The 25,255-nt window shown below is 36.3% G+C and overlaps 1 protein-coding gene across 2 annotated transcripts in view; it reads left to right on the forward strand.

Annotated features, from left to right (window-relative positions):
* The window catches only part of MRPL13 (mitochondrial ribosomal protein L13), a 49,398-nt gene extending 24,369 nt beyond the window's left edge, over positions 1 to 25,029 (forward strand). For both annotated transcript variants that reach the window (XM_030304288.1, XM_030304290.1), the window contains exons 5-7: positions 4,329 to 4,415; positions 10,284 to 10,405; positions 24,753 to 25,029. In XM_030304288.1, coding sequence (XP_030160148.1) covers positions 4,329 to 4,415; positions 10,284 to 10,405; positions 24,753 to 24,774 — 231 coding nt within the window. In that variant the 3' untranslated portion in view covers positions 24,775 to 25,029. The remainder of the gene's footprint in view (positions 1 to 4,328; positions 4,416 to 10,283; positions 10,406 to 24,752) is intronic.
* The last annotated feature ends 226 nt before the right edge of the window (positions 25,030 to 25,255 follow it).

Below are 25,255 nucleotides of genomic sequence, written 5' to 3' on the forward strand. Positions count from 1 at the left end.
TTTCTGCTCAGGACACTTGATAAACTCATGGACCTTGAAACTTCATCACTGAGAATTCTTTGAGACCTGTGTCTTCAAAGTGGATTTATTCACAAAAGATTGACTTAGCTTCTGGCAGGTGCATGAAGCTATACCAACCTAAGACCTGTTTAGGCTATACTCTAGACTTCTGGGTTTTGATCCCAAGGGTGAATTTTAGGCCTTGAAGCCTTGTGCAGTAAGGCTCATAGTTATCTGTTTCCTATCAGGAAAGATTTGAATTTTTTAATTTCTCCACTGTACATCCTGGATGTTGGCTTTCTGTTGAAAACCTAGGTTTATGAGGAAGTCTTTGATCCTACTTCCTGACCAAAAAGAGGTAGTCCTTTGAAACCCAAACCCCGCACTAAGCTGATGCCCTCTGGGCAAATGCCAGCCTCAGGACTCTTTTTTTTTTTTTTTTTTTTTTTGGTAGTACTTTGTCCTACTTCTGGCCTCCAGTTGTTTCCATGCTTTAGAAAAGATCTTTAAAAACATATTATTAACTTGATTAACATTTACTTATTATTTGAGTAATATACTAGGAGAAAGTTTTAACCTAAATATTACCTTTCAGTATTGCTAGAAGCGAAGTCTCCTGTTGCCATTTCACAATTTTATATTTCCTTCCTTTCCACTTCACAACCCAGTCTTTGAAATATACACATAAGATAGATAACATTTTCCTCATTAGGAACTATTTTAGCTTTTTACCTAAATACATTTATAAATGAACAAAGTGTGCCGTGAAGACATTCTTTTGTATTTCCCTATAATAGCGAATAAAAATAAATACGTATTGTTAGGATGCAACCATTTGTTCGGTGTAATACTGCCTACAATTTTCTTGGGGGTGAGGGAAAGGGGGACATTTTACTTCTTATCATTTATGCGTATTTTACAAAACTATGCTCAGAGATTCCTTAAGAAATATTTAATGTTCTATTTCAAGATGTGTTTTGGGGCTATTACAGATCAATAAAATATCCTATTTTGACTACATGGATTGTATATATGGTATTAAAAACTTGTAAGGGCTGCTGATAGTGTGTACTGTAGGTGCTACAATAAATTGTAGTTTTACTATTTAATAAATATTTTTAAAATTTAAGTTTCTTTGTTATTCTGGCATGCTCACTGTACACTAGGAGGCAGTAGAGTCCTACTTTTTTATAAGAATTTGGCATTTGATACCATTTGTAGAAACTGTTCCAACTTATGTTTTGTAAACAAATATTAGAATACATTACAAAATGTTTGATGAAGTCCTGGAAAATAGTTCAGAATTAAAACCATTTGAATTATTACCTCATTTAAATTATGTTAATTCTTTTTTTAAGTATTAATTTTAACTTTGTGTTTTGAAAAGGAACAACTTGCTAAGGAAGAGGTCAGTTATTTTACTTCCAAATCAAATACTTAAGTGTCTGCCTGGAACAGTAGGTCTTCTGCCAGCAGACATAATTTGCTAATCAGTACTCGGTATATGGGCTTGTAAGAGAGTTTGTTTCATAATGCGTCCTTCTGATTATTAGTACAGCCCTGGAATATTATTTGTAAAATACATTAAATAGTACACTTAAATAGTTATTAGTAGGTTATTAAATATTTCAAAATATTGGGGCGCCTGGGTGGCTCAGTCTGTCGAGTGTCTGACTTCGGCTCAGGTCATGATCTCGTGGTTCATGAGTTCGAGCCCTGTGTTGGGCTCTGTGCTGACAGCTCAGGGCCTGGAGTCTGCTTCAGATTTTGTGTCCCCCTCTCTCTCTGCCCCATCCCTGCTTGTGCTCTGTCTCTATCTTTTAAAAATGAATAAACATTAAAAAAAATTAAATATTTCAAAATATTATAATCATATATGTCATTAATTATAAACTCAAGTAAATATGTTGATTGAGCTTTTCCTTATCCCTACCATAGTTATAGTTTAAGAGTTTTTGTCCTTGTATTGTTTTCTAACATGGTTCCTTTCTTGTTTTCCCCCCCTCCTGTAGTTAGTAAAGTTATTTTGAGTGAAACAAATGGCATATGCCCTAGTTTACAGGTTGTATGTGGAAGGTCTTGAGTATTTATTAACCTCACTTCTACTCTTTCTCACTTTTTGAATTCCTTAGAACTTATACATAAGTCTGTACAGCTATAATTGATTGATTGATTGCATGCACGTGTTGTGTTATTATTTGGGGGAGTATATTGTTTGTATGTCTGTCTTTTTCTCTCCCCTGTCAGCTTATAACCTTTCTACACTTTGTGGCTGCCACTAATTTGGGTGTTACGGTGCATTTTTTTAATAGGGAGAGTTTTTCAAAAACCAACTTGTTAGTTTAAGTGACTACAGTTAAATTTTGTTAAGAACATGAAACCTAAATGGCATGTAACCCTACCAAAATGATAAAATTGCTGCTAGGATGATATTCAGAGGATATAATGGCTGGCTTGTCCAGATAAGGTGCTGCATAATGTTAATATTGTCAGTTTCTGTTTAAGACTTTTAAAAATTAAAAATCTTAGGGGCGCCCAGGTGGCTCAGTTGGTTAAGCATCTGACTTTGGCTCAGGTCGTGGTCTCACAGTTCATGAGTTCAAGCCCCACGTCGAGCTCTGTGCTGACAGTTCAGAGCCTGGAGCTGCTTTGGATTCTGTGTTTCCTCTTTCTCTGCCCCCTCCCCCCACCTCAAAAATAAATAAACATTAATTTTTTTTATTTAAAATTGTAAAGACTAATATCTAGATCAGTGCTAATAGAAATTTCTGTCATGATGAAAATGTTCTTCTGTCTGTGCTGATAAATATGGTAACCACTAGGTGCATGTGGCAGTTGACCACATGAAATGTGGCTTGTGTGACTAACTGAATTTTTTATTGCCTTTAATTTTAACAATGTAAGTCTCTATTAAAATCTCCAGAACACAGAGTATTAACAGCACTAAATTGGAAAATGTATTAAGAGATACCACTAGCTTTTGTATGTAGTTAGGTTTTGTGGTCTGATTTGATGAGAAAATTAAAGGAATAGGAAATCCTCTTATAGGACAACCCTGTTCTATCATGTCTAATTTAGCGAATTAGCTCTAATAAGTGTCAAATTACATCCTTGGAATATGAGCACAGATGGTAAAAATTGATGCAACCCTTCAGATGTCCCTATCAGCAGTTTTATGAGGACCTTGCAGTATATTTGTAGGTCCTATATACCAGCAGGCCCCCAGGAGGTTATGGAACACAGAATGACACTCTGTGGCCTTCTCTTGACAAAGCATACATCAAATCACATTCAGACCAACAATGAGGATAATCTTAAAAGGGGAAATGTAGGGGCGCCTGGGTGGCGCAGTCAGTTAAGCGTCCGACATCAGCCAGGTCACGATCTCGCGGTCCGTGAGTTCGAGCCCCGCGTCAGGCTCTGGGCTGATGGCTCAGAGCCTGGAGCCTGTTTCCGATTCTGTGTCTCCCTCTCTCTCTGCCCCTCCCCCGTTCATGCTCTGTCTCTCTCTCTGTCCCAAAAATAAATAAAAAACGTTGAAAAGGGGAAATGTCAATCATGGAAAGGTTAGTTTGCCATCTTGAAAATAGGTATGGTAGAGAGAAAGGATTTTTTGTCTTCTTGAGAAGTTACAGAGAGAAACACATTATAGATGTGATTGCTTGTAATATGTGTCTATTCTGGAAGTAAGACTGCCTGGTTTGAATTCCAGCACTGCCACTTACTAGATATATGAAGTTGGGGGAGTTCTTTTACCTCACTAAATCTGTTTCCTCACCTGTGGAATGAGACTCAGCATCCTAAACAAGATAACAAATATAATGCAACTAACCACCATACACAGTAATTTTTCAGTGAATGATAACCTTACCATTGTTGTGGATTTGTGACTTAGAGTCAGTCTCATAACTGTAGGGTCAGGCTAACTTTATGAATTGGAAACTTCCTGATCACCTACCTGGAGAAAACAGGAGTAAGGCCTCCCTGGGTTCTGCTCAAGTCAGTATGTAACAGATTATTTGAGTCATAGGTTTTTGTATAATCTTAGAGAAAGCTTGTACAAGCTTTTTTTCTTATTCTAGCTATAATTGGCACATAGGAGATTAAAAATAATCTCGTTTTGTGCTTTTCCTTTAAAATAAATTAAGTCAAATAGAGCCTAAAGAAAATAGTAATGTACAAAATAATGATTCTTTTGCTGTTGCTGCCACAGGTCTACTTAGGTCTCAATTCCTTTCATTTCACTTGAGTCTGAGCCCACTTGTTTTCATCACTATCTGTAAATGTCAGATTTTTCTTAGTGAATCCTATATATGTCTGTTTTTCAGATTGTGAAACTAGCTATTTATGGCATGCTGCCAAAAAACCTTCACAGAAGAACTCTGATGCAGAGGTTGCATCTTTTCCCAGATGAGGTAAGTCAGTGGTTGTTAGTTATGATGCTTCAACAAGGAACCATGGCCAGAGTACCTGTTAAATTGAGGGTACTCGTTGATTTCATCAGCTACAAAAAACGTGTGAATTTCATTTACATTTCATGTGACTAGTAGCAAAATTTGCATGAATCGTGAATTAATAGCTTAGGTTTGGTTGCTAATTTATTTTCCTTGATTTAATTTTAGAATACTTGTTCCTATTCAAAATGTATTCGGTTAAAAATGTACTTGAAAAAAAAAACATTTTTATTTATCACTGTTAAACTATTTTAAGTACTTGAGCTTTTCTCTTTAGTATACTGTAATGAAACACTAGAAGTTCTATAATAAAATAGTTGAGTCCAAGCTCTGGAATCAGGTATCTGGATTAGAATTCATGATCACCATTTGCTGATGTCATTATCTGTTTTCTCATCAGTATAATGGAAATAATGGTACCTACTTGCTAAGGTTGTGGTAAGAGTTAAATGAGATAACATTTGTGGAATGCTTAGAACAGGGCCTGACACAGTAAGTGCTATTTGCTGTCATTACCATGGTTGTGATTGTTGTCCTTAGAGTTCCTACTACAGGAATAATGTGGAAATGAATTCCAGACTATCAAGTTATATCAGTGATTTAAATCACTGTGTGCTCTATTTACTTAGCTTAAGCAATGCATGAGTAAATTATTTGTGCTTTTATCAAAATGGTTAATGTATTACTTTTGCTTTGCATGAATGAGTAGAATTTTCCAGTATTCACTTTACCTCTGAAATAACAAGTATGGGAGTAGTGTCATCATCTAAGGATAAATGACCTTCATGAAAGCACAGTTTTAAAACTCCTAATTCTTTTTTTTAATTTATTTTTTTCTTATTTGAGAGAAAGAGCACATGCAAGCCAGGGAGATGGGCAGAGAGGGAGGGGGAGGGGGGAGAGAGAGAGAGAGAGAGAGAGAGAGAGAATGAGAATCTCAAGCACTCAAGCAGGTTCCACATTCCTCATGAAGCCTGACTGAGGACTCAATCCCATGACCCTGGGATCATGACCTGAGCTGAAATCAAGAGTCAGCTGCTAACTGACTGAGCCAACCAGGCCCCCCTAAAACTCCGATTTCTGATTGTACTCTCCCATTTTTTTAGAAACCATAATTTCTAAAAAAACAAAAAATGATAATGTAGATATAAAATCTTAGTTATTAGGCAGTCAAGTTTGAATGTGGATGTTTTAAGTATTCATGGTAGTTCAACTACAACAAATTACTTAAATAATTTTAGACTATAAAATTAATGAGTCCGCTTCCCCCCCAAAAAAATTGTCAAATATTCAGAAGCTTGCTACACAGTTTGTTGTCCAGGCCATAGGGAAGTAGGCACTCAGATTGCTAGGAAGTACAAAATGGTGCAACCCATAAGGAATCAGAGAATTAGGTAACGTTACACAGAATACATACATAAGGAAAGTCAGGCTTGATCCAGCATTCTATTTTCTCTGAAGATACACAAAATTATTGTTTCACATTATTTATAATAGTACAATAATAGAAACTAGTATTTATTCAGAGGAAATTGGATAAACTATGTTATATCCATTCAGTCGGGTACTATGCAGTTATAAAAAAAGAACGCCAAATATTCTTATAATTTGATAACTAATGCTTTCTAGGATATATTGGTAAGTGAAAAAATATAAATAGCATACTACCTTTTGTATGCATATACACATACATATGTTTACACACACATACATACTATAACTGCTGCTTACTGTATAAAGAAACACAGGAAGAATAAATGAGAAAATAAAGATGGCTACTTACTGAATCATGGGCACAAAAAGACAAAAGGAATAGGGAAGAGAATAAGGTTTTTGGAGTATGCCTTATAGATTATTTATTTTTTTATTTTAACTTTGTTATCATGTTAAGATTTTATTCAAAAATAAAATGACAGCAGTAGCAGAAGTAAGCACAACTAGTGCCCAGATCTTGTTTTCTAAGTGCTATTTCTGATTAAAAAGAACCTGGTTCATCTTGGAGAAATGGTTGATTCTAGGTCTGGAGCAGAGAAAGACCAAAGTTATTATGGAGTACACACATGCACACGCAATTATTATTATCTTCATTGTTTATACTGGAAAAATAATAAGTCACAGAAAGTAAGGCAGTGCTCAAAATGGATGGGGAAATACCAAGAGAACATAGGAGGCATTTTGAATTGGTGCCCACTGACCAAGTATGGGACTGTGTGATGTGAGCCTCAAAATGAATGGTTAAAATAATGGATTACGTTGAATAGAAAACAAAAATCTAGGGGCACATGGGTGGCTCAGTCGGTTGGGTGTCCGACTTCAGCTCGGGTCATGATCTCACGGTTCGTGGGTTCAAGCCCCACGTTGGGCTCTGTGCTGACAGCTCAGAGCCTGGAGCCTGCTTTGGATTCTGTGTCTCCCTCTCTCTCTGCACTTCCCCCACTCATGCTCTACCTCTCTCTCCTTCAAAAATAAATAAGCATTAAAAAAAAAGAAAAAAGAAAGAAAACAAAAATCTATGAGTCCATGGTGATAGTCCAAAAATCATTTTTAATTGTTATAATTTCCCTTTTCCTTTCTGGAGAAGAAAAAGCTTTTCTTTAGAGAAGAACGTCACCTAAAAAATGTAGAAATAATGCCGAATTAGAAAAGCTACCATTATCAGCATATTCTGTAGTCACTGGGTAAAAGATTATTGTACAACAAGATATTCACACAATGTCAGAACATCAGGCCATAGAGTACTTACTGTTTGAAAGGAGAAAGATACTTTTTTATGTTAAGGATACCTGGTGGACACCAACCATAACCAAGAGATCAAACATTAACATTAATATGGAACAGACCAACATCATGTACTTCCTGCTTTGAATGAAGCACTGAAGACTATTTAGCGTTCTGCCAAAAATGTTTAACCTAAGTCTAATCATGAGGAAACAATCCTACAAATCCAAATAAAAGGACATTCTACAACATAATTGGCCTGAACTCTTCAAAAGTATTAATTTCATGAAAGAAAAAGCAGGGATAGTCTTTGTATTAAAAGAGACTAGGCTGAAGAATTTATTATGTGTGTTCAACAACATAGTAACAGCGTAAATAACTAAGTGTAGCATGTGACCCTTGACTGGATTTTACTCTGAAAAAAAGATATATGAAACAATATTTGATCAGTTTGGGAGGTTTGGATACACACTTGTATTATCAGGTAGGAAATATTTCATCAATATTAATTTTCCTAGACATGAATTTGTAATGTGATATAGGAGACAATCCTTAAACTTAGGAAATAGACAATGAAATATTTAGGGGTGAAATATCTGCAGATTGCTCTCAAATGGTTCAGCCAAAAAGAAAAGTTGTGTATGTGTGTTTGTATATAGTGAAAAGGAGGAAAGCAAACATGTCCTATTTTGACAATTGGTGAATTTAGGTGAAGGTTAGAGAAGTGTTCACTGTATTCTCACAACTTTTCTATACATGTGAAATTTCTTTAAAAACTGAAAAAAGTAATAAGGCAAATATTATCACCTTACCCCCTGTTTATTCCACTCATCCGTTTCCTTATTCCTCATTTAGGTTAATCTTTCAGTCTGTGTAGAGAACTCTTAAATCTTGAACACATCAGTCATTATGGCTGGGTTACCTTCTGTGTGTACGGATTAAAGGAGGGACTTTCCTCTCTTTCAGATTTCATGTGTAATGCCTGATCAACAACTTTCACTCCTCGTTTTGCACTGTTTCAATGCATTCTTTCAGTAAACTGTTCAAATAATGGGGAAAGTTTGTAAGTTCGTTTTAGTCAAAATTCTCTTCAATTCAGCAAACATTTACTAACCCACTATGTTCCACACCCTCTGCTGTGTAAGCACTTGGCAACTTTTGAAATTGTCTTTGCAAATAATATAGGGATTTTTTTAATGGAGTGTGAAATACTCATAAATTTTTATAAATATCAAACTGGCAAGTAGACTTTTTCAGGAAGTGAAAAATTAAAGCAATGTAATATGTCCAGGCATCCTCTGCTTACCAGTGCCATGTAATTAAACTTACGGACTTGAATACACTGGGGAAGGGATGTTAAATATTTTTACAATGCTTCTCAATGAAGAAACATATTGTCAGTAGTATTTGTTGTATTTTGTATACATTGATAGTGACTTACCCTATACAAACCATAACTTTAAAAAGCCAACTTAAGTTTTTTTTAATATTATAAAAATCATGCCATATTAGGTTTTAGAACAAGTTTATAATGCCATAGAGCTCTGTGATTCTTTGAAGCTGTTTCAAAATTGTATTTTGATTCTTAAGATATTGAATAGGAAACAGTAACTATTTTGATGCCGTGTCCTTGCCCACATTTGATTCCCAATTATGATATGCTCTTTGCAGAGAATTATACTTTATAGTAATCTTTTTTTAAGAAATGTTTTCGGGGAGTCTGGGTGGCTCAGTCGGTTGAGCGGCCGACTTCGGCTCAGGTCATGATCTCGCGGTCCGTGAGTTCGAGCCCCGCGTCAGGCTCTGTGCTGACAGCTCAGAGCCTGGAGCCTGTTTCAGATTCTGTGTCTCCCTCTCTCTGACCCTCCCCCGTTCATGCTGTGTCTCTCTCTGTCTCAAAAATAAATAAACGTTAAAAAAAATTAAAAAGAAATGTTTAGGAACATGCTATTATGGAAAAAGGGAAATATATTTACTATCCCTGAAGAAATACTCATAGGACAATTTTCATATTGATATCCAACCATTATTTAAGTAGAGTCTCCAAAATTAACCTAGCCATCCACACTCACAAGACAATTCCCTTTCCCTATTTCTGTATCATGAGCACAATATAAATGTAAGTTCTTTTGGTTACTCATGCTCTTTATTTTATCATTTCCTTTATTTTGTTCAATTTCTGTTTTTCTTTCAAAATACAACTTCAAAGCCATGGATGGGTGTGTGTGAAGGGCTGAAGTATCAGAAGTGGCCTTGGAGTGAGGACATGGGTTTGAGGAATGACCTTTTGAAATTGTAAGCCTTTGGAGGCCATCATCTTTTTATTTTCTTTTTAAATTTTTTTTTAATGTTTTACTTATTTTTGAGAGAAAGAGAGAGACAGAGTGCGAGTGGGGGAGGGGCAGAGAGGGAAACACAGAATCCAAAGCAGGCTCCAGGCTCTGAGCTGTCAGCACAGAGCCCAACGCAGGGCTCGAACTCACGAACCACAAGATCATGACCTGAGCTGAAAGTTGGGACACTTAACTGACTGAGCCACCCAGGCGCCCATCTTTTTATTTTCTTTTATATTCTGAGCACCTAGCACAATTTCTGGTTCATAGAAGGAGTTCAGTAAATGTTTTTTGGCTAAATGACTCAAAGATCCAGCAGACTTTCATTTTCCAAAGTTTTTTTCTGTCAACAACATGGAGTGTGAACTGAAAGGTTGTGGCACTGGAAGCCACAGACCCAGTGCATTCACTCATCAGGTGAAAAATCGTGAGAATCAGCCAAGGCAGTGCCTTTTTTCAGTTGAAAGGAGGGAAATAAATGAAACGGTTTAAAAGAAATAGATAAGACTTAGTGACTTGATAGTCCTTAAAACCGAAGATGTCTAATTTGTCATGAGAAATAGGTTTGTCAAGATTAAAATATAAGGTACATTATTATAACGAGATTACTTTTATCATTAATGTACTTCTCGGGGATTTTCATGGTGTTTTAAAGATGATACTGTTTTCTTCATTGTAAATATTTTTTTGTTTGTTTTTTAATACTTCCTAAGTGTTACTAATTTGTTAGTAAGGGATATATTTTAAGAAACGTAAACCTAAATTGTATTTAACCTAGGATATACCAGAAGATATTCGTGAGAATTTAGTCGAGGAGCTTCCTCAGCCACGGAAAGTGCCCCGACGCCTCGATGAGTACACAAGGGAAGAAATCGAGGCTTTCCCAAGAGTGTGGTCTCCGTAAGTCTTCTCTCTTTCCTGTCTTTGTTTCTGTTTCTCTATTTTTTTAAGCTGAGTTTAGTATCCCCTGTTTCCTTAACCAAATGACAAGATCCTTGAGGGTGGGAAGAGTAAACTTTTATTTTTTACTCCCTCGGATACTCTTTGCATCTTCTACAGCAAATAAACTTTACATGTAGATGTTAGAACCAAAAGTCTCGAAGTCTTTAAACCTTGCTCAGTACTTGCAGGGGTGTTCATAGGTGCCTATGATTGCTAGATAGTTTGTTTGGGATAGCATTACGTGGATCGACTGTAGTCTCTTGGAATGATAAATGAATTATCATTTCTTAAAACAAAGCGATTCTTCATTTTCCAGATTGCTTCACTAACCTGAGAATATCATCTAATGCAAAGTCGTCAATTCTGGATAATTAATAACCTTGATCCAAATAGAAAAACAAAATAATAAAACACTTTTTGGTATCCTCTCCACAATTTCCTCTCTCTATGGTCCAGAAAGCTGCTGAGTTTTGACATACTATTTCCCATCTGATTGTTTCCAGGTTTCCTTATCTGGCCTTCCAGGCTGTCCGTGACCTGGCTCCTGTCTGTCTCTGAAGCTTACGTTCTTCCCACTTCACTAGTCTAATAATAGCAGCTTAAGATTGTCACCCTTTTCATGCAATTTAATTCTTTCTTGCTTTTGTTCTATTACTTTGCCTGAAACAACATGCCCCTCGCCTCATCCTCTGCAATAACCCTAACTCATTCTTTCGACCTTAGTTCAAATATCACCACCAATAAGAAGTCTTGCCTAAACATCAAGACCAGACTATGTGCTCAGCCATCTTCTGCCATATTACCTGCTGTGTAACTCTGTCATTACCACACTTAGCTCTTCAAGAGCAAGGGCTGTGTCTTGTTCGTCATTGCCTCCCCAGTGCGTAGAATAGTACTTCATATAATGAAGTCTTGGGGACATTTACAGAATATATACAGTAGGTCTAAAAGAGAACCACACATCCTTATTGCTCGACCTACACAAGACAGCTCATCTTCCCACAGATACTACCCTCTGTGCTCTGAAAATTCATATCCCTTTATTGGCTCTTTACTCAGATAGGTTTGTGAAATATAGGTGAAATCACATACTTGTGAAAATATAAGCCTTCCCAGGATTGTCAGTATGCACAGCAATCTAATCTTGGACTCTTGTTATTACATGTATATAATCTTCAGAGTCTTTCCACACAGAAGTCTTTAGGATACTCTATTTGAATCTTTTTAACTTTACCGACTTGTATCAAGGTACTCCTTTACTAAATCTGCAGATAAACAAAATAATGTAATTATTAGTGACATTTATTATAGTAACTATTTATTGGACACTTTACCAATTGCCCAACACTGTGCTAGGTATTTTACGTGCATTGCATTTAATTCTCTCCACAGGCCTATAACATAGATATATTATTCCTATTTTTAAGTGTAAGGCAAGGGTCATCAGGTTTGTATATAGCCTGCATTTGAACCCAACTGTGTCTGATTCCAAAACCTATTTTCTTTCCATAGAAGTAAACCGCTTCATTAATTTAATTTCTCAACAAATATATTTCAGCTACCTCTTCTGTATAAGATACCATCATAGGCACTAAGACACATGGAGAAACAGCATTAAAACAATTATTTAATTCAGGTGCACAAACTTCTACCAAGTTTATGCTATGTGCCAGACCTTTTGATACATGTCTAGGATATACAGATGGTGAAGCATTTAAATGTAACCTCCTCCAGAAGTCCTTCCTATACTCCTTAAACTGGATTAGCCCCCCCTTAATAGGGTCTCATTGTACACTTCCTTTTCATTTACTGCATTTATTCTAATGTAACAAAATATCAGGGTGATTTTTTTTGTTGACTGTCTTTCTCTAACTAGACTCCATGAGGGAACTGCATGTTGTCTTCCTTAGCTGAGCATAGTAGCATCTGGCACATTAAGTAAGCACTCAGCAATTACTTAGTGAATACATGAAGAAATCAAATACCCTTGTATCAGCTTTTATAAATGAAGTTAGGAAAGAATCTCTAGAAGATATAAAGTGAAGGTAATAAAATGCTCCAATTTAATACTAATTCTTCATGCTACAATCGATGAAATCGACTATCTTTGAAAACACCTTGTTTTATTTCTTTTGTTTCTCTTCATTGTATCCTCTGAATTAATCAATTTTCAGTTGATATCAAATGAATGATTAACAAACTATGTAAAAAATTGAAAAAATTGATTTTATTGGTATCTGATACTATTACCAGCTAGTTATCAGGATACATTCTCATGATAAGTATTTCTTTCTAAAATAAAGAAGTGCATTTCTCATCACTCCTTAGATTCTGGTTTTCATTGCTTGACGATGACAATGTCATGGACCAGAAACTATACATTATGTGACGTGATTTGATTCTAACAACTAGGTTAAGTGATTGTCTCTCTTCTTTTGACCTTTTTAAATACCTATTTAATAGTTTGCTTTCTTGTCAAAACTCGACTCTGTTTTAAATTCTTTTCATTTAAATTCATTTTTTTAACCTAGGTTATGTAGTGGTTTATTTAGATAAATCAGTAGTTTGTGAAAATAAGGGTTGTACAATTTGTTTTACATGCTTTGATATTTACAGTTTTCCCCTTTGACATCTGAGAGATGAGACTTCTATACTTGGAAAATTTTTATACTTTCAGAATTAATTTAACTTGCTTCTTAGAGACTTACATGGTCATTTATTCAAGACACTCAATGGGCCTTTTCCTACTTAAACTACATAGAACTTAAATGTATCTTCAAAACTGAACCCTCATATATGGAATATTTTTCTAGGAAGATGTAAACATTTTTTTAATTCTTTTTTTTTTTAATGTTATTTATTTCATAAAAGAGAGAGAAAGAGCACAAGCAGGGGAGAGGAAGAGAGAGAATCCCAAGCAGACTCCATAATGTTAGCACAGAGCCTGACGCAGGCCTCAATCCCACAAACCATGAGATCGTGACTTGAGTTGAAATCAAGTTGGATGCTTAACTGACTGAGCCATCCAGGTGCCCCTAAAATTATTTTAAAGAGATGTGCAATTTGCTACAAATTGAAATTAATTTCTAATTTATGGAAAACACTTATTAGCTTAAATTTACACCCTGGAATTTTGTCTTTACTAAGAATTCACATAATACAGGCTTTGCATAATACAGACAACATTTACAAATAAAATACTCTTGCAAGTAAATTCAGGCATTCAATTAAAAACTTTCACTTTGGGGCATTTAAAAAGTATTAAATGTTCATTTAATAGAAACTGTGAATGCAATACAAACTTAAGGAAGTAAATAATCTCACTGTAGTTAACATTTTGGTGTGTTACCTTCCACTGTTTCTTTGTGCTCATGTGTGTTTGTCTTTGGACTTTTTAATCCCCATTTTTTTCATAAATAAGAAAATGTGTGGCATAGAAAGAAAAATAATTTGCCTGAGATCACACGAGTGTAAGTGGTGGCTTAGGGATTTAAACCTAAGGTGACTGGCTTCTGGGTCATGGTCCTAACCACTCTGCTGGAGTGCCTCTTGTTGCCTCTTGTAGCATCTTATATAAGGGTGCTTAAGTTGTATATAGTTCTCCAGTATTATGCTCTGGAAAGTTATATCCAGAAAAAGTATTTTGGTAGGTTACCGTGCTGTATTAAGTTCTATAAGTCTAAGAATGTCTTATCAGAGAGCACCTGGTGGCTTAGTCGGTTAAGCATCCGACTTTGGCTTAGGTCATGATCTCCAGGTTCATGAGTTCGAGCCCCATGTTGGGCTCTATGCTAACAGCTCAGAGCCCGGAACCTACTTTGGATTCTGTGTCTCCCTCTCTCTCTGCCCCACCTCTGCTCACACTCTGTCTCTATCTCAAAAATAAGTAAACATTAAAAAAAATTTTTTTTAAAAAGAGTGTCATATCAGATTTTCTTATAGAAACACCACCATAAATCAATTTATATTCCTAACCCAGAGGGGTATGGTACTTTTTTTAAAAATAGAAATACCAAAGATGCTACGTAATCAAGTATGTGACCAAACATAGATTCTGCACTTGGAGTTGATCTTAACAGTTCATGGGATTGAGCCCCACATGAGTCTCCGTGCTCAACACGGAGCCTGCTTGGGATCCTCTCTCCCTCTGCCTTTGCCTCTCTCCCCTGCTCATGTACGCGCTTGCTCTCGCGCTCTCTCTCTCTCTCAAATAAAGTAAAATAAAAAAATAATATGGGTATACAGTTACAATTTAAGAATATATCATCAGGACGCCTGAGTGGCTCAGTCAGTTAAGCATTCGACTTTGGCTCAGGTCATGATCTCAAGGTTCGTGAGTTCGAGCCCCATGTCGGGCTCTGTGCTGACAGCTCAGAGCCTGAAGCCTGTTTCAGATTCTGTGTCTCCGTCTCTCTCTGACCCTCCCCCGTTCAGGCTCTGTCTCTCTCTGTCTCAAAAATAAATAAACATTAAAAAAAAAAATTTTGGGGGGGCGCCTGGGTGGCGCAGTCGGTTAAGCGTCCGACTTCAGCCAGGTCACGATCTCGCGGTCCGTGAGTTCGAGCCCCGCGTCAGGCTCTGGGCTGATGGCTCAGAGCCTGGAGCCTGTTTCCGATTCTGTGTCTCCCTCTCTCTCTGCCCCTCCCCCGTTCATGCTCTGTCTCTCTCTGTCCCAAAAATAAATAAAACGTTGAAAAAAAAAAAATTTTTTTTAAAGACTGTATCATGATATAGGTGTACTAGTCATTTAACATAAACCATTCAACACTTTATTCTTCTGCACAAGAGCTGACATCAAGTTCAGTTAGTTTTTATTACCGTGGAATACATATAACCAGGAAAAAACAGGCATTTTTGGATTATCCAAAATGCTTCTTGTCAGAGAAATAGATGATCTTTTAGTTTGGAGCTGTCTAATAGAACTTTCCACGATGATGAAAAACTCTATATCTGAGCTATCTAATAATATAGTGGCTCCTGAGTACTTACACTGTAGCTAGTGTGACTGAGGAACTGAATTTTTAGTTTTATGTAATTTAATTAAGTTAAATTTCAGTAGCCTCATGTAGCTAGTGACCACCTTAATGAACATTGCCATTTTAGTTGTTTGCCATTTCACAAAGTTCTAGTATTAAATATTATATGTTAGAATTAAAATTAAAATATGTAACATACTATGCAGTGCAATCCATTGAAAATGGGGTTTCTCATTACTGGTGGGTTTGCTTTCATGAGAATTTTTTTTTTCTCCTTTTGGAGAAGGAGACTGCTTAAAATATGCTCTGGTTCCACCCAAAATAGCTAAGCCAACAATATAGTCTTCCTTTGGAATGTAGTAATTGGAACTTATTCAAGATAGATCTGATGGTGAATCTGCAGAGACCTCACTGAAACAGATGTACTTAGATTGCACCTAAATAAATAGAGACAAAAATAGCTTGCTTTGGTTGTTGTTTCCTGAGCAATAAAACTTAAAATATGCATATAGTGTAGAAATGTGCATTTTAAACTTGGAACTGTTACTAGCTTTTGGTTAAATGAAAGTTTATTAGCTTTTCTATTAGAGGCAAAAGCTTTTGAACAACACATAATAACAATAGTCAAAACTAAGCTTTGAACCCAGTAGGTGATTGGCAAAATTTGTTTTAATCTCAATTAAAAGCTCTGTTGTTGAGATTTCATTTAAATTATTTTAAATCATGAACATTGTGTTCTCTCAGGCCTAATTTCAGTTTATGTCAGATTTTCTTAGGCTAGTGGCGTGATCATTTTTAAAACAATTTTAGACAAGGAGGAAAGAAACTGATCTTTATGAGAAAATGGAATATTTTTAATAACTAGAAGTCATTTTCTTATATGAGAAGTATTGCCTATACACTCCACTTCTTAAGTTAGTGGATATACTTGGTATATTAGTCACTTCTGTATCTCATGGGTACGTAAATTATGTTAGAATATGTTATGAAGTTATATTTTATTTCTTGATGGTACAGAATAGATGTATGATTGCCATGTACTAGTGGTGATTGTAGGGTATGCACTTAAATTCATTTGTCAAAGAAGAAGCAGTAGCACTGTTCTTTCTTCACAGTTCTGTGGCCTGGGATTATAGCTTTCAAATGGTCAACTTATTTTAATAGCATCAATAGTTATTTCCATAATCATTATAGTTTTGCCAACACATTACAAAACCACAGTAATCATGGAAATTGTCATGCTATCACTGTAATGGAAACTTTTCATTATGTATGATAAAAATAAAACTTGGATCACTTTAAACGTTTTTTATTTTCATTTTTACAAAATTCTGTAGGAGAGCTTTTCTTAGGAAAATCAAGGTATGTGGAAAATTTCAACTTGAATTGTTTTGCTTCACCCACAGAGTGAGTGATGAAACAATACCAAAAAAGAAATAGATATTTTATCCTAACTCATTAAATCTGTATTGCTCTATTTTAAGCAAAACCCTCACCTTTGTATACAAATGAAGTGTGAAAAATTCAGCTTCAATAAATCTTGAAAGGAGATGTTTATAATGAAAACCCATGTCCTTGGTGGTTCGTGTACTTTAGAGTGTGCTGTTAGAAGTGTGCCTGCAAAGGAGAGGATGGCCAGAATAAAAGTGGGGAAGTAGGAGGACACTCGTGATTGGCCCTAATTGTCTTTGCTGAAAGCAGGATTCAGTTTAGACTGTTTTCTGGGTGGCACCTCCTGCTCTGTAGAAGGAAAACAGGTGTGGGCACATTGGCACTGGGAAGGGGCCGCGGTGAGCATCCTGGCTAGTCTGTAGCTCTAGAGGAGAGCAGTGATTTCAGCTTAGTACATGCCCTCTGATATGAAACCTATAAATCCTAATAATGTACAGATTTTCAGTCTTAGTTAAATGAATACCCAGAAAAAAAATTTTTTACCTATGTCTTTTTTATAAAATGTGCTTCACATCAGAGACTTAATATAAAGACGTTAAAGAAGGAATTTTACCTTTTCAAAACCCATAAGGAATTGGGATCTAGACATCTTCAAGATTTTCCACAATTTTATGCTCGTCTAGTCATAATGGCATTTTCCTACAAGATTTAACTTAATTTGCTGCTCTTCACAGGCAGAAGTTATTAGCTGGACTTCAGGAGCAGGGTTACATTCCAATTTTCCCGTTATTTCAACCAGCTCAGCATTGGCATCAACTGTAGACCTCAGTATTTCCAGGGCTGAATTTGCTCAAATTAGACATTCTAAACTTTGCTGTTCTTTTGGATATGAACAGATTAGGACTGGTTGTTAAAATTAAAAATAATCTCTACTTGAACAACCAAATCAAATCATTCCTAGCCAATAGAGCTTATGACCTAAAAGTGGTAATTAAATGTAACAGCAATTCCTATTTATTTTAATTGAAAAAAACAGTAAATTGATTTAAAAAAAATTTTAAACAATCCTATGAGTTTACTTTAGTTTTTTTTTTTTTAAGCAGTATTGAAATTTTTCTTATCAGGATTTGGTACATGGTACAAGTGCCTAGAAAAGTGAGTATAGAGGCACCATTATTCTGCCTCACCATCTCCTGTACAGCTAACATCTTTAGTTGAGAGGATTGTATTTCAAGGAATATGTGATGTCACCAGATTTCTTGTAATGTCTTATTCTAAATAATTTCATCAATACAATGGCAGTGACATAAAACTCAAACTGACCTTTATTGTTCTTAAGATTACTCCATTGTCCAAATTTTATTCTCATCTTTTAAATATTTTTTGTTGGAGTATTATACTGACAAATATTATTTATGAGTGAAAAGACATAAGACCTAAGGGGGAATAAAATGTTTTTTGAGATTTATTACACTTAAGTTATACCCAATTTCATGGATTTACAACTGAAATTCAAATGCTTTTTTCTTCTGGAAAATAAATCATCTTAATGGGATAAATAATACTAAGTGTCTCTAACTGAACTATCATGTAAACTGTGTGTTTTATAGCTTTATGTTTCATTATCCATAGACCAAATGGATTTTTCCCATCATTTTACAGTGAAAACTAAAATCTCCCTGAAGATTTTTTTCTAAAGTCAAAAGATAAATTCTTTTATAGAAATGTCCTCATTTTCAAGTTAATTTAAATGTGTTGGTCTCTATCATTTTTTTGTCCTGAATTTTAATCTGAATTTCTAAGATGTATTTGTTTCATTTTAATGAGTGGCAGTATTTTGCCTGTTTCATTTAATGAGTGGCTGGCAACATTTTGCATAAGGATGTCAGTGATCAAGAATTTGCTATAGAAAATTGATAATTTTGTGAGATGTGGTGTGATTTTAACTTTAAGGTTTTTGAGCAGTCACAGGCACCACAGAATACTTCCTATATAGCTCATACAGACCTTTTTGTAAGTTCTGTTTCTTTATTCAAAAAAGTGATTTTTTTTAAAGCAATAGTGTTTGAAGGCAGTTTGTTGCTAGTGACAAGTATTAAGCGCAAAATGAATTATTGCTATAGAACATTTAGTAGCTGTGTAATTTAGCACAGTTTAGAAAATGAATTAAAGAAAGTTTTATGTTGGCTAATTCTTTGAAGATTCATTAATCTCCCAAATTATCCTAAGCATGTATATGAAAGCTTAGAACTTTAAGCTTTCACCTCAGAGGTCAAAGTGTACGTGTGTGTGTGTGTGTGTGTGTGTGTGTCCATGGTGCATCTCCTTCTATTAGAAAATGTACTCGCCTGGGTGGCTCAGTCTGTTAAACGTCTAACTTCATCTCAGGTCATGATCTCGCGATTCGTTGAGTTTGAGCCCCGCATCGGGCTCTGTGCTGACAGCTCAGAGCCTGGAACCTGCTTCAGATTCTGTGTCTCCCTCTCTCTGTCTCTCTCTCTGCCTCTCCCCCCTCACACTTTGTCTCTCACTCTCAAAAATAAACATTTTTAAAGATTATAATTAAAAAAAAAGAAAATGTACTAAAGACAGAACTTTGTCTTGCTTACTGCTGTGTTCCCAGTGTCCGTGCCTGGACCTGACCCTCAGTAATCTTTGTTGAATGAACAAATGATCAGAATCTTATTTCCCTGAAAGAGAAATTGACTTTTATTTTATGAAGTATGGTAAATTCATATTTTGGCCTTTGCTTTAAAGTTTGCTTAATGGCTATAGCTAAAATAGAAAATTTTCAGGGGTGCCTAGGTGGCTCAGTCAGTTGAGCGTCTGACTTCAGCTCAGGTCATGATCTCACGGTTCATGGGTTCAAGCCCGGCGTCAGGCTCAGTGCTGAGAGCTCGGGGCCTAGAGCCTGCTTCAGATTCTGTGTCTCCCTCTCTCTCGGCTCCTCCCCTGCTCACACTCTGTCTCTCTCTCAAAAATAAATAAAGATTAAAAAAACAATTTTTAAATAGAAATTTTTCTTAAGAGTCTGCTTTAGTGTAATTCTGATATACTTAATTTTGGATACTTTGTATTACATATATAAAGAAAAGATTGGTAATTTTGTTAAAATGTAACATTTCTGCCAAGGAGTAAATTTCTATGGAAAAAAAACTAATAGAGATTAGCTTTCTGTAACAGCATTTGTACTGTCTCTTCAAAGATTTCCTGAGATTATTGTAAAATGCTGTTATTTACAAAAATATTAACCTTATATAATAGTACTTTTTATTTTAAAACTTTATAATATTTTTGCACTGAAACAGTCACCAAGAACTAAGGCAAACAGATGCAGAATATAAATTCACTCATCATCCTTCTTACCAAGGATTAAGCCATCTCATTTAAGTTCAAAACATTTAAGCATCCATACTATCAAAAGCAACATACTAGATGCCAGGTGTCTTGCTTTTAAAAATTATTTAATAAGGACATTAGGTAGATATACACATAAAGTAGGGTAAGTATGTAAACAACATAATCCAAGATTTTAATTCTGATGAATATAGTCATATTAATGTTGTCATATATGGATTAGCAACACTTAAAGAACCAAATATGACATTTAACTCAAATTACTAATGCTACATGAGCTACAATTTAATCTTTCTTTGATGATAGATCCCATAGGAATTTCAGTATCCAGCCTCAGTACATGTTATTATAACTTAAATTATTTATTCTTGTATCAGAAAAGCATAAAACTTCCTGTTAATAAAGTCCTCTCATGGTAAAAAGCCAAGAAGGATACTGTATAGCAGATGGAATCACCTCTAGCTAAGGAAGAAGTGTGTTACCTTCTCTTAAGGTGCTTCATTTGCTCTTTAGCATCTTCAAATAGTAATCTCCTCTGTCTTATGAATAGCTCTTTCTGAGGTAAAGCCTTGCTAAGTCATCATGTGGTCCATGGACCAGCATTGCATCACGTGGGAGCTTGTTGGAAATGCAGAATCTGAGCCCCTCTACAGATTAACTGAATCTGAATCTGCATCTTCACAAGAGCCCAAGTGATGTGTTTGCCCAGTGAAGGTTGAGAAGCACTCAGGTAAATAGTCCTCCCCTCCGCTTTCTTATCTTGGATTTCTTTTAGTGGAAGGGAGTAAGCAATGTAAGTGCATTGTATGTGTGCCTGCTTTTGTGTGTGTGTGTGTGTGTAGAAATAAAACTATTTAGTGTAAAAACCTCACTTTTCCTCACGAGGGTATCTCCTGAACACCATGTAATATCATTAAGTGCCTCAGTATGAGTTGATGTTTCTGGCTACGCCAACATCTGAAATATCTGGTCCCTTGGCCATGATAACTGTTTTCCCCTCCTGGAAGCAAATTAACCATCCATAAAAGATCCTGATGACTTTCATTAAAAAAGGAAAGGGGTTTGTAAAAGTAGCATTTTCAAGGTAGTCACTGCACTGTAATAACAAATATGTTACAGGTATCCCCTATATGCCGGGCACTGTGCTAATTGCTGGAGGCATGAGGTCAGTTATATTGGGACCCTGCCTTCAAAGGAACCAACAGCCTAATAGGAGTCATATAGAATGAAATGGTGCAAGCAGGCCCTGGGAGTCAGAAGGTCTGCCCTAGGTCCCTACCATCCACTTCCTAGCTCTGTGTTGTTGGGCTAGTTGCCTGGCCTCCCTGAGCCTCAGTATTGTCAACTATAAGATGGGATTGATAAAAGTGTCTTTCCCACAATGTAGTTGTGAGAGTAAAATGAGATAATGCATGTGAAGTCGTTAGTATACTTCATAGCATCTAATAAGCATTCAGTACATCTTACATAAACAACAAAACTTATTTAAATAAGTAAGGGCAATTATAATTTGAAAAACACTATACTAGAAGTATGCATGCTATTCTCTGGCAATCTCAGAGAAAGGACCCCTAAGTTAGAAAGGAAGTTTATAGAGGGCTTCCCAGGTGATGTGATTTTTGAGGAGGATTTTGAAGGATTAGTCAAGTCTTCCAGGCAGAGAAAAGCTCAAGTACCCAAGTCCAGAGGTGTGAAAGTGTTTATCTGGGCAATAGCAAGTAATGTAATGGGACCAGAATGTAAAGGGATGGGGTATACAAAGAATAACTCAGAAATGTTAGCTGAGGCCATGTCATGGAGGGTTATATATTGAATTCCAAGGTATTTGAATTCTGACAAAGCAGTGGAGGACTACTGAAGATGTTTTAAGCAGGGCTACTTGATAATGCAGAAGTGGGATGGAAAAGAAGGAGCCTGTTGTAGAGACTCTGACATGTCTTCTCTCTCTCCTAAACTCCAAATCCCAATTGTTGGCTGCCTGTCGTGTCCAGATCTCATCATAATCGAAACCAGGATCCTTCCCTTCCAATTTGTTCTTCTGCCTGTATTCCCTGTCCTGAAAAAGTCAACAGTGTTGCCATTGACGGAGGTCTTCAAGCTGAAAATCAGGAATCCTCCCTGAATCATCCTTTTCTAGTAGGGCCTTCCTCCTCCACCTCCCTAGCCCCTTCCCCGCTCCCTTTCCACCCTCTCCCCAGCAACATGGTACTGCCTCTTAAATCCTGAACCTGCCCTTTCTTCTCACTCATTACGACTACAGCCCTCTTTATCCTCCTCACTTCTACCAAATCTGGAAACAAGTCTGGGCTTTATTAGCCCCCTGTAGCCTTCAGGTCACTACCTACATTCCGTACATCACAGATTACACCCTTCACACACATTTCCCATTTTACTTATAATGCCCACTAAAAGATGCTTTTCTCATCTCATTGTTATTTAATAAGTTAACCTTTGGTGTGGAAACAACTAGACTGTGACTAAGCACATTTAGTTTTATTGAGTTGCAGAGTTCTTGTTAGGACATTAGATTAAACAATTTCTTTCCAAATTATTATTATTATTGTTGTTATTTTAGAGAGAGAGAGAGAGCACAAGGCGGGGAGAGGGGCAGAGAGAAAGAAAGATTCTTAAGCAGACTCCACGCTCAGAGCAGAGCCTGATACAAGGCTCCATTCCACCGTCCTGGGATCGTGACCTGAGCCTAGATCAAGAGTCCGAGGTGCAACCGACTGAACCACCAGGGACTGACCCCTCAAGATTTCTTTCTAATGGCATCACCACCACCCTTTAGTAATTATATGAACCAGCTCGAGAGGACAATAAGTTGTTTCTTTAAATGTGCTGCTGTCTCTTGACTGGGAACCGCTTCGATTGTAGTGAGTCATATGCCAGAGATTACATGGGTGCACTTTGGAGCCACATTCAGCTATCAGACCACACTGTCTTTCCCGAGGCTTTGGATGCAGTTTTTACATTTGGAAAGAGATTTCAAACACAGTGACAAAATTCCACAGTTTCTCTTCTTGTTGTTACAGAACAGCTGATATGGTGAAGCATATTTGGCTGGTTTCCCAGATCAGAGCCTGTGTTCCTCAGAGCTAAATAATAACTCTGAATTGTAATACAGTTTGTTTACTCAGCCACTAGACTGTTGGTCTTCATAGCTGAGCTATCTGGTATCTTGTGAGTATTCTGTTTAAGAAAACATGCTGTAAATGTAGAAAGGGACTAGATAAGTTATGTAGGGGCAAACAGAGTTCATCTACTCATTAAAGGAACTCAAACTGTCGAATATTTTTACAGCTGTTTCAAAAATATCTATTTAGTTTACTGATTACGAATTTCCTTCTGAAAACTCCATATGAGCTCAACATCTACAAATACACCTATGTAAAAGATAAAAGAACACTTCAAAATTTTTTGCATTTTGTAATTTCCTGTTCTTCATTTTGTCCACTATTTATGATTTAACATTTACCTTAAAAAATATTTTTTTTGTTTTAATTTACTGCTGGAAGTAACTTTCAAGTATGATTGATCCTATAAATGTATAAATGACGAAAAGACCAGTTTTACCAGTTTTAGTTAAAATATCAAAGGTCTGGTGTTTATACATTTATTTGGTATATGTATCATAATGAAAAATAAATTGAGGGACACCTGGGTGGCTCAGTCAGTTGCGCCTCTGACTTCAGCTCACGTCATGATCTCACAGTTTATGAGTTCAAGCCCCACATCGGGGTCGCTGCTGTCAGCTCAGAGCCCACTTCAGATCCTCTGTCCCCCTCTCTCTCTCTGCCTCTCCCCCGCTCACAGGTGCTCTCTCTCAAAAATGAATAAACGTTTTTAAAAAAAAGACAACGTAGGGGCACCTGGGTGGCTCAGTTGGTTAAGCGTCCCACTTCGGCTCAGGTCGTGATCTCACAGTTTGTGAGTTCGAGCCTCACATCAGGCTCTGTGCTGACAGTTTAGAGCCTGGAGTCTACTTCGGATTCTGTGTCTCCCTCTCTCTCTCCGCTCCTTCCCTGCTCATGCTCTGTCTCTCTGTCTCTTTAAAAGGCAATATCGGATGAGCACTGGGTGTTGTATGGGAACCAATTTGACAATAAATTATATGTAATATAAAAATAAACAATAAATAAATAAACAATATCTATTTGAAAATAAATTTAGCATGATAAAATAATATAAATAGGGAAATTACTCATTCAAAAATTGCCTTGATTAGGTAAATCCATATGCTTATATGATCTTAAAGATCATAGCAATCCTTTCTCTGAAAAGGGCTTTAAGAAAGTATATTTAAAATTGGAACAGATGTTAAATTCAAGTTTTTAAGTTACTAAATACATTCACGCATAGGCATAAGGTGGCCTATATTTATATTCTCAAAAGAGCTTGGGGATTGTCATTTTGTGATGATTTGGCTTTAGTGTTTTTCACCAAAAATCTAACATTTGTAGGTAATTTATCAATGAATATTACTTTCATTTTAAATTGAAAAATAGTCTTCCTTCGTCAGGCAGGAGAAAATGATATAATGATTCCTGACGAAATAAATGTTGATTCTTGTCTTTCAGACCGGAAGATTATCGACTATAGGAAAATGAAAATTGCAGAAAATATCCATGCGGTGATTAAAACTTCTTCCTGATGAGTCTCTCCTAACCTACAGGCAGAGTGAAACTTCCACTGCATTTTGACAAGAGACTTGTCATGGGAGCTGAAAGCTTGTGGAGAAAGGTCAGGGGGTGATAGCCCTTCAATAGGAAATTGCAATAAAGTACATTATTTTAAGGAATTATTATGTAGTCCGATTTGAATGTTGTAAGTGATGATAAAGAATAAAATTGCTTACTTGTTTAACTCTCCAGTTTTTTACTTAATGGAAAAAACAAACCTAGATAGCGCTGCGGTTAACATTGCCAACAAGTACCTGTCCGTGCAAATTCCCTCAGGTTCCAGATCGCTGTTCTGGCCACCGGGAAAACAAACCCCACCTTTACTTTTCCTCTCAGTGATTATTTTATCTAACCTCCCACCCATCTACATTCATCCTTCCAGCTCAGAAGGGTAAGGTTTG

Source organism: Lynx canadensis, chromosome F2 (assembly GCF_007474595.2).
Source record: "Lynx canadensis isolate LIC74 chromosome F2, mLynCan4.pri.v2, whole genome shotgun sequence".
NCBI lineage: Eukaryota > Metazoa > Chordata > Mammalia > Carnivora > Felidae > Lynx > Lynx canadensis.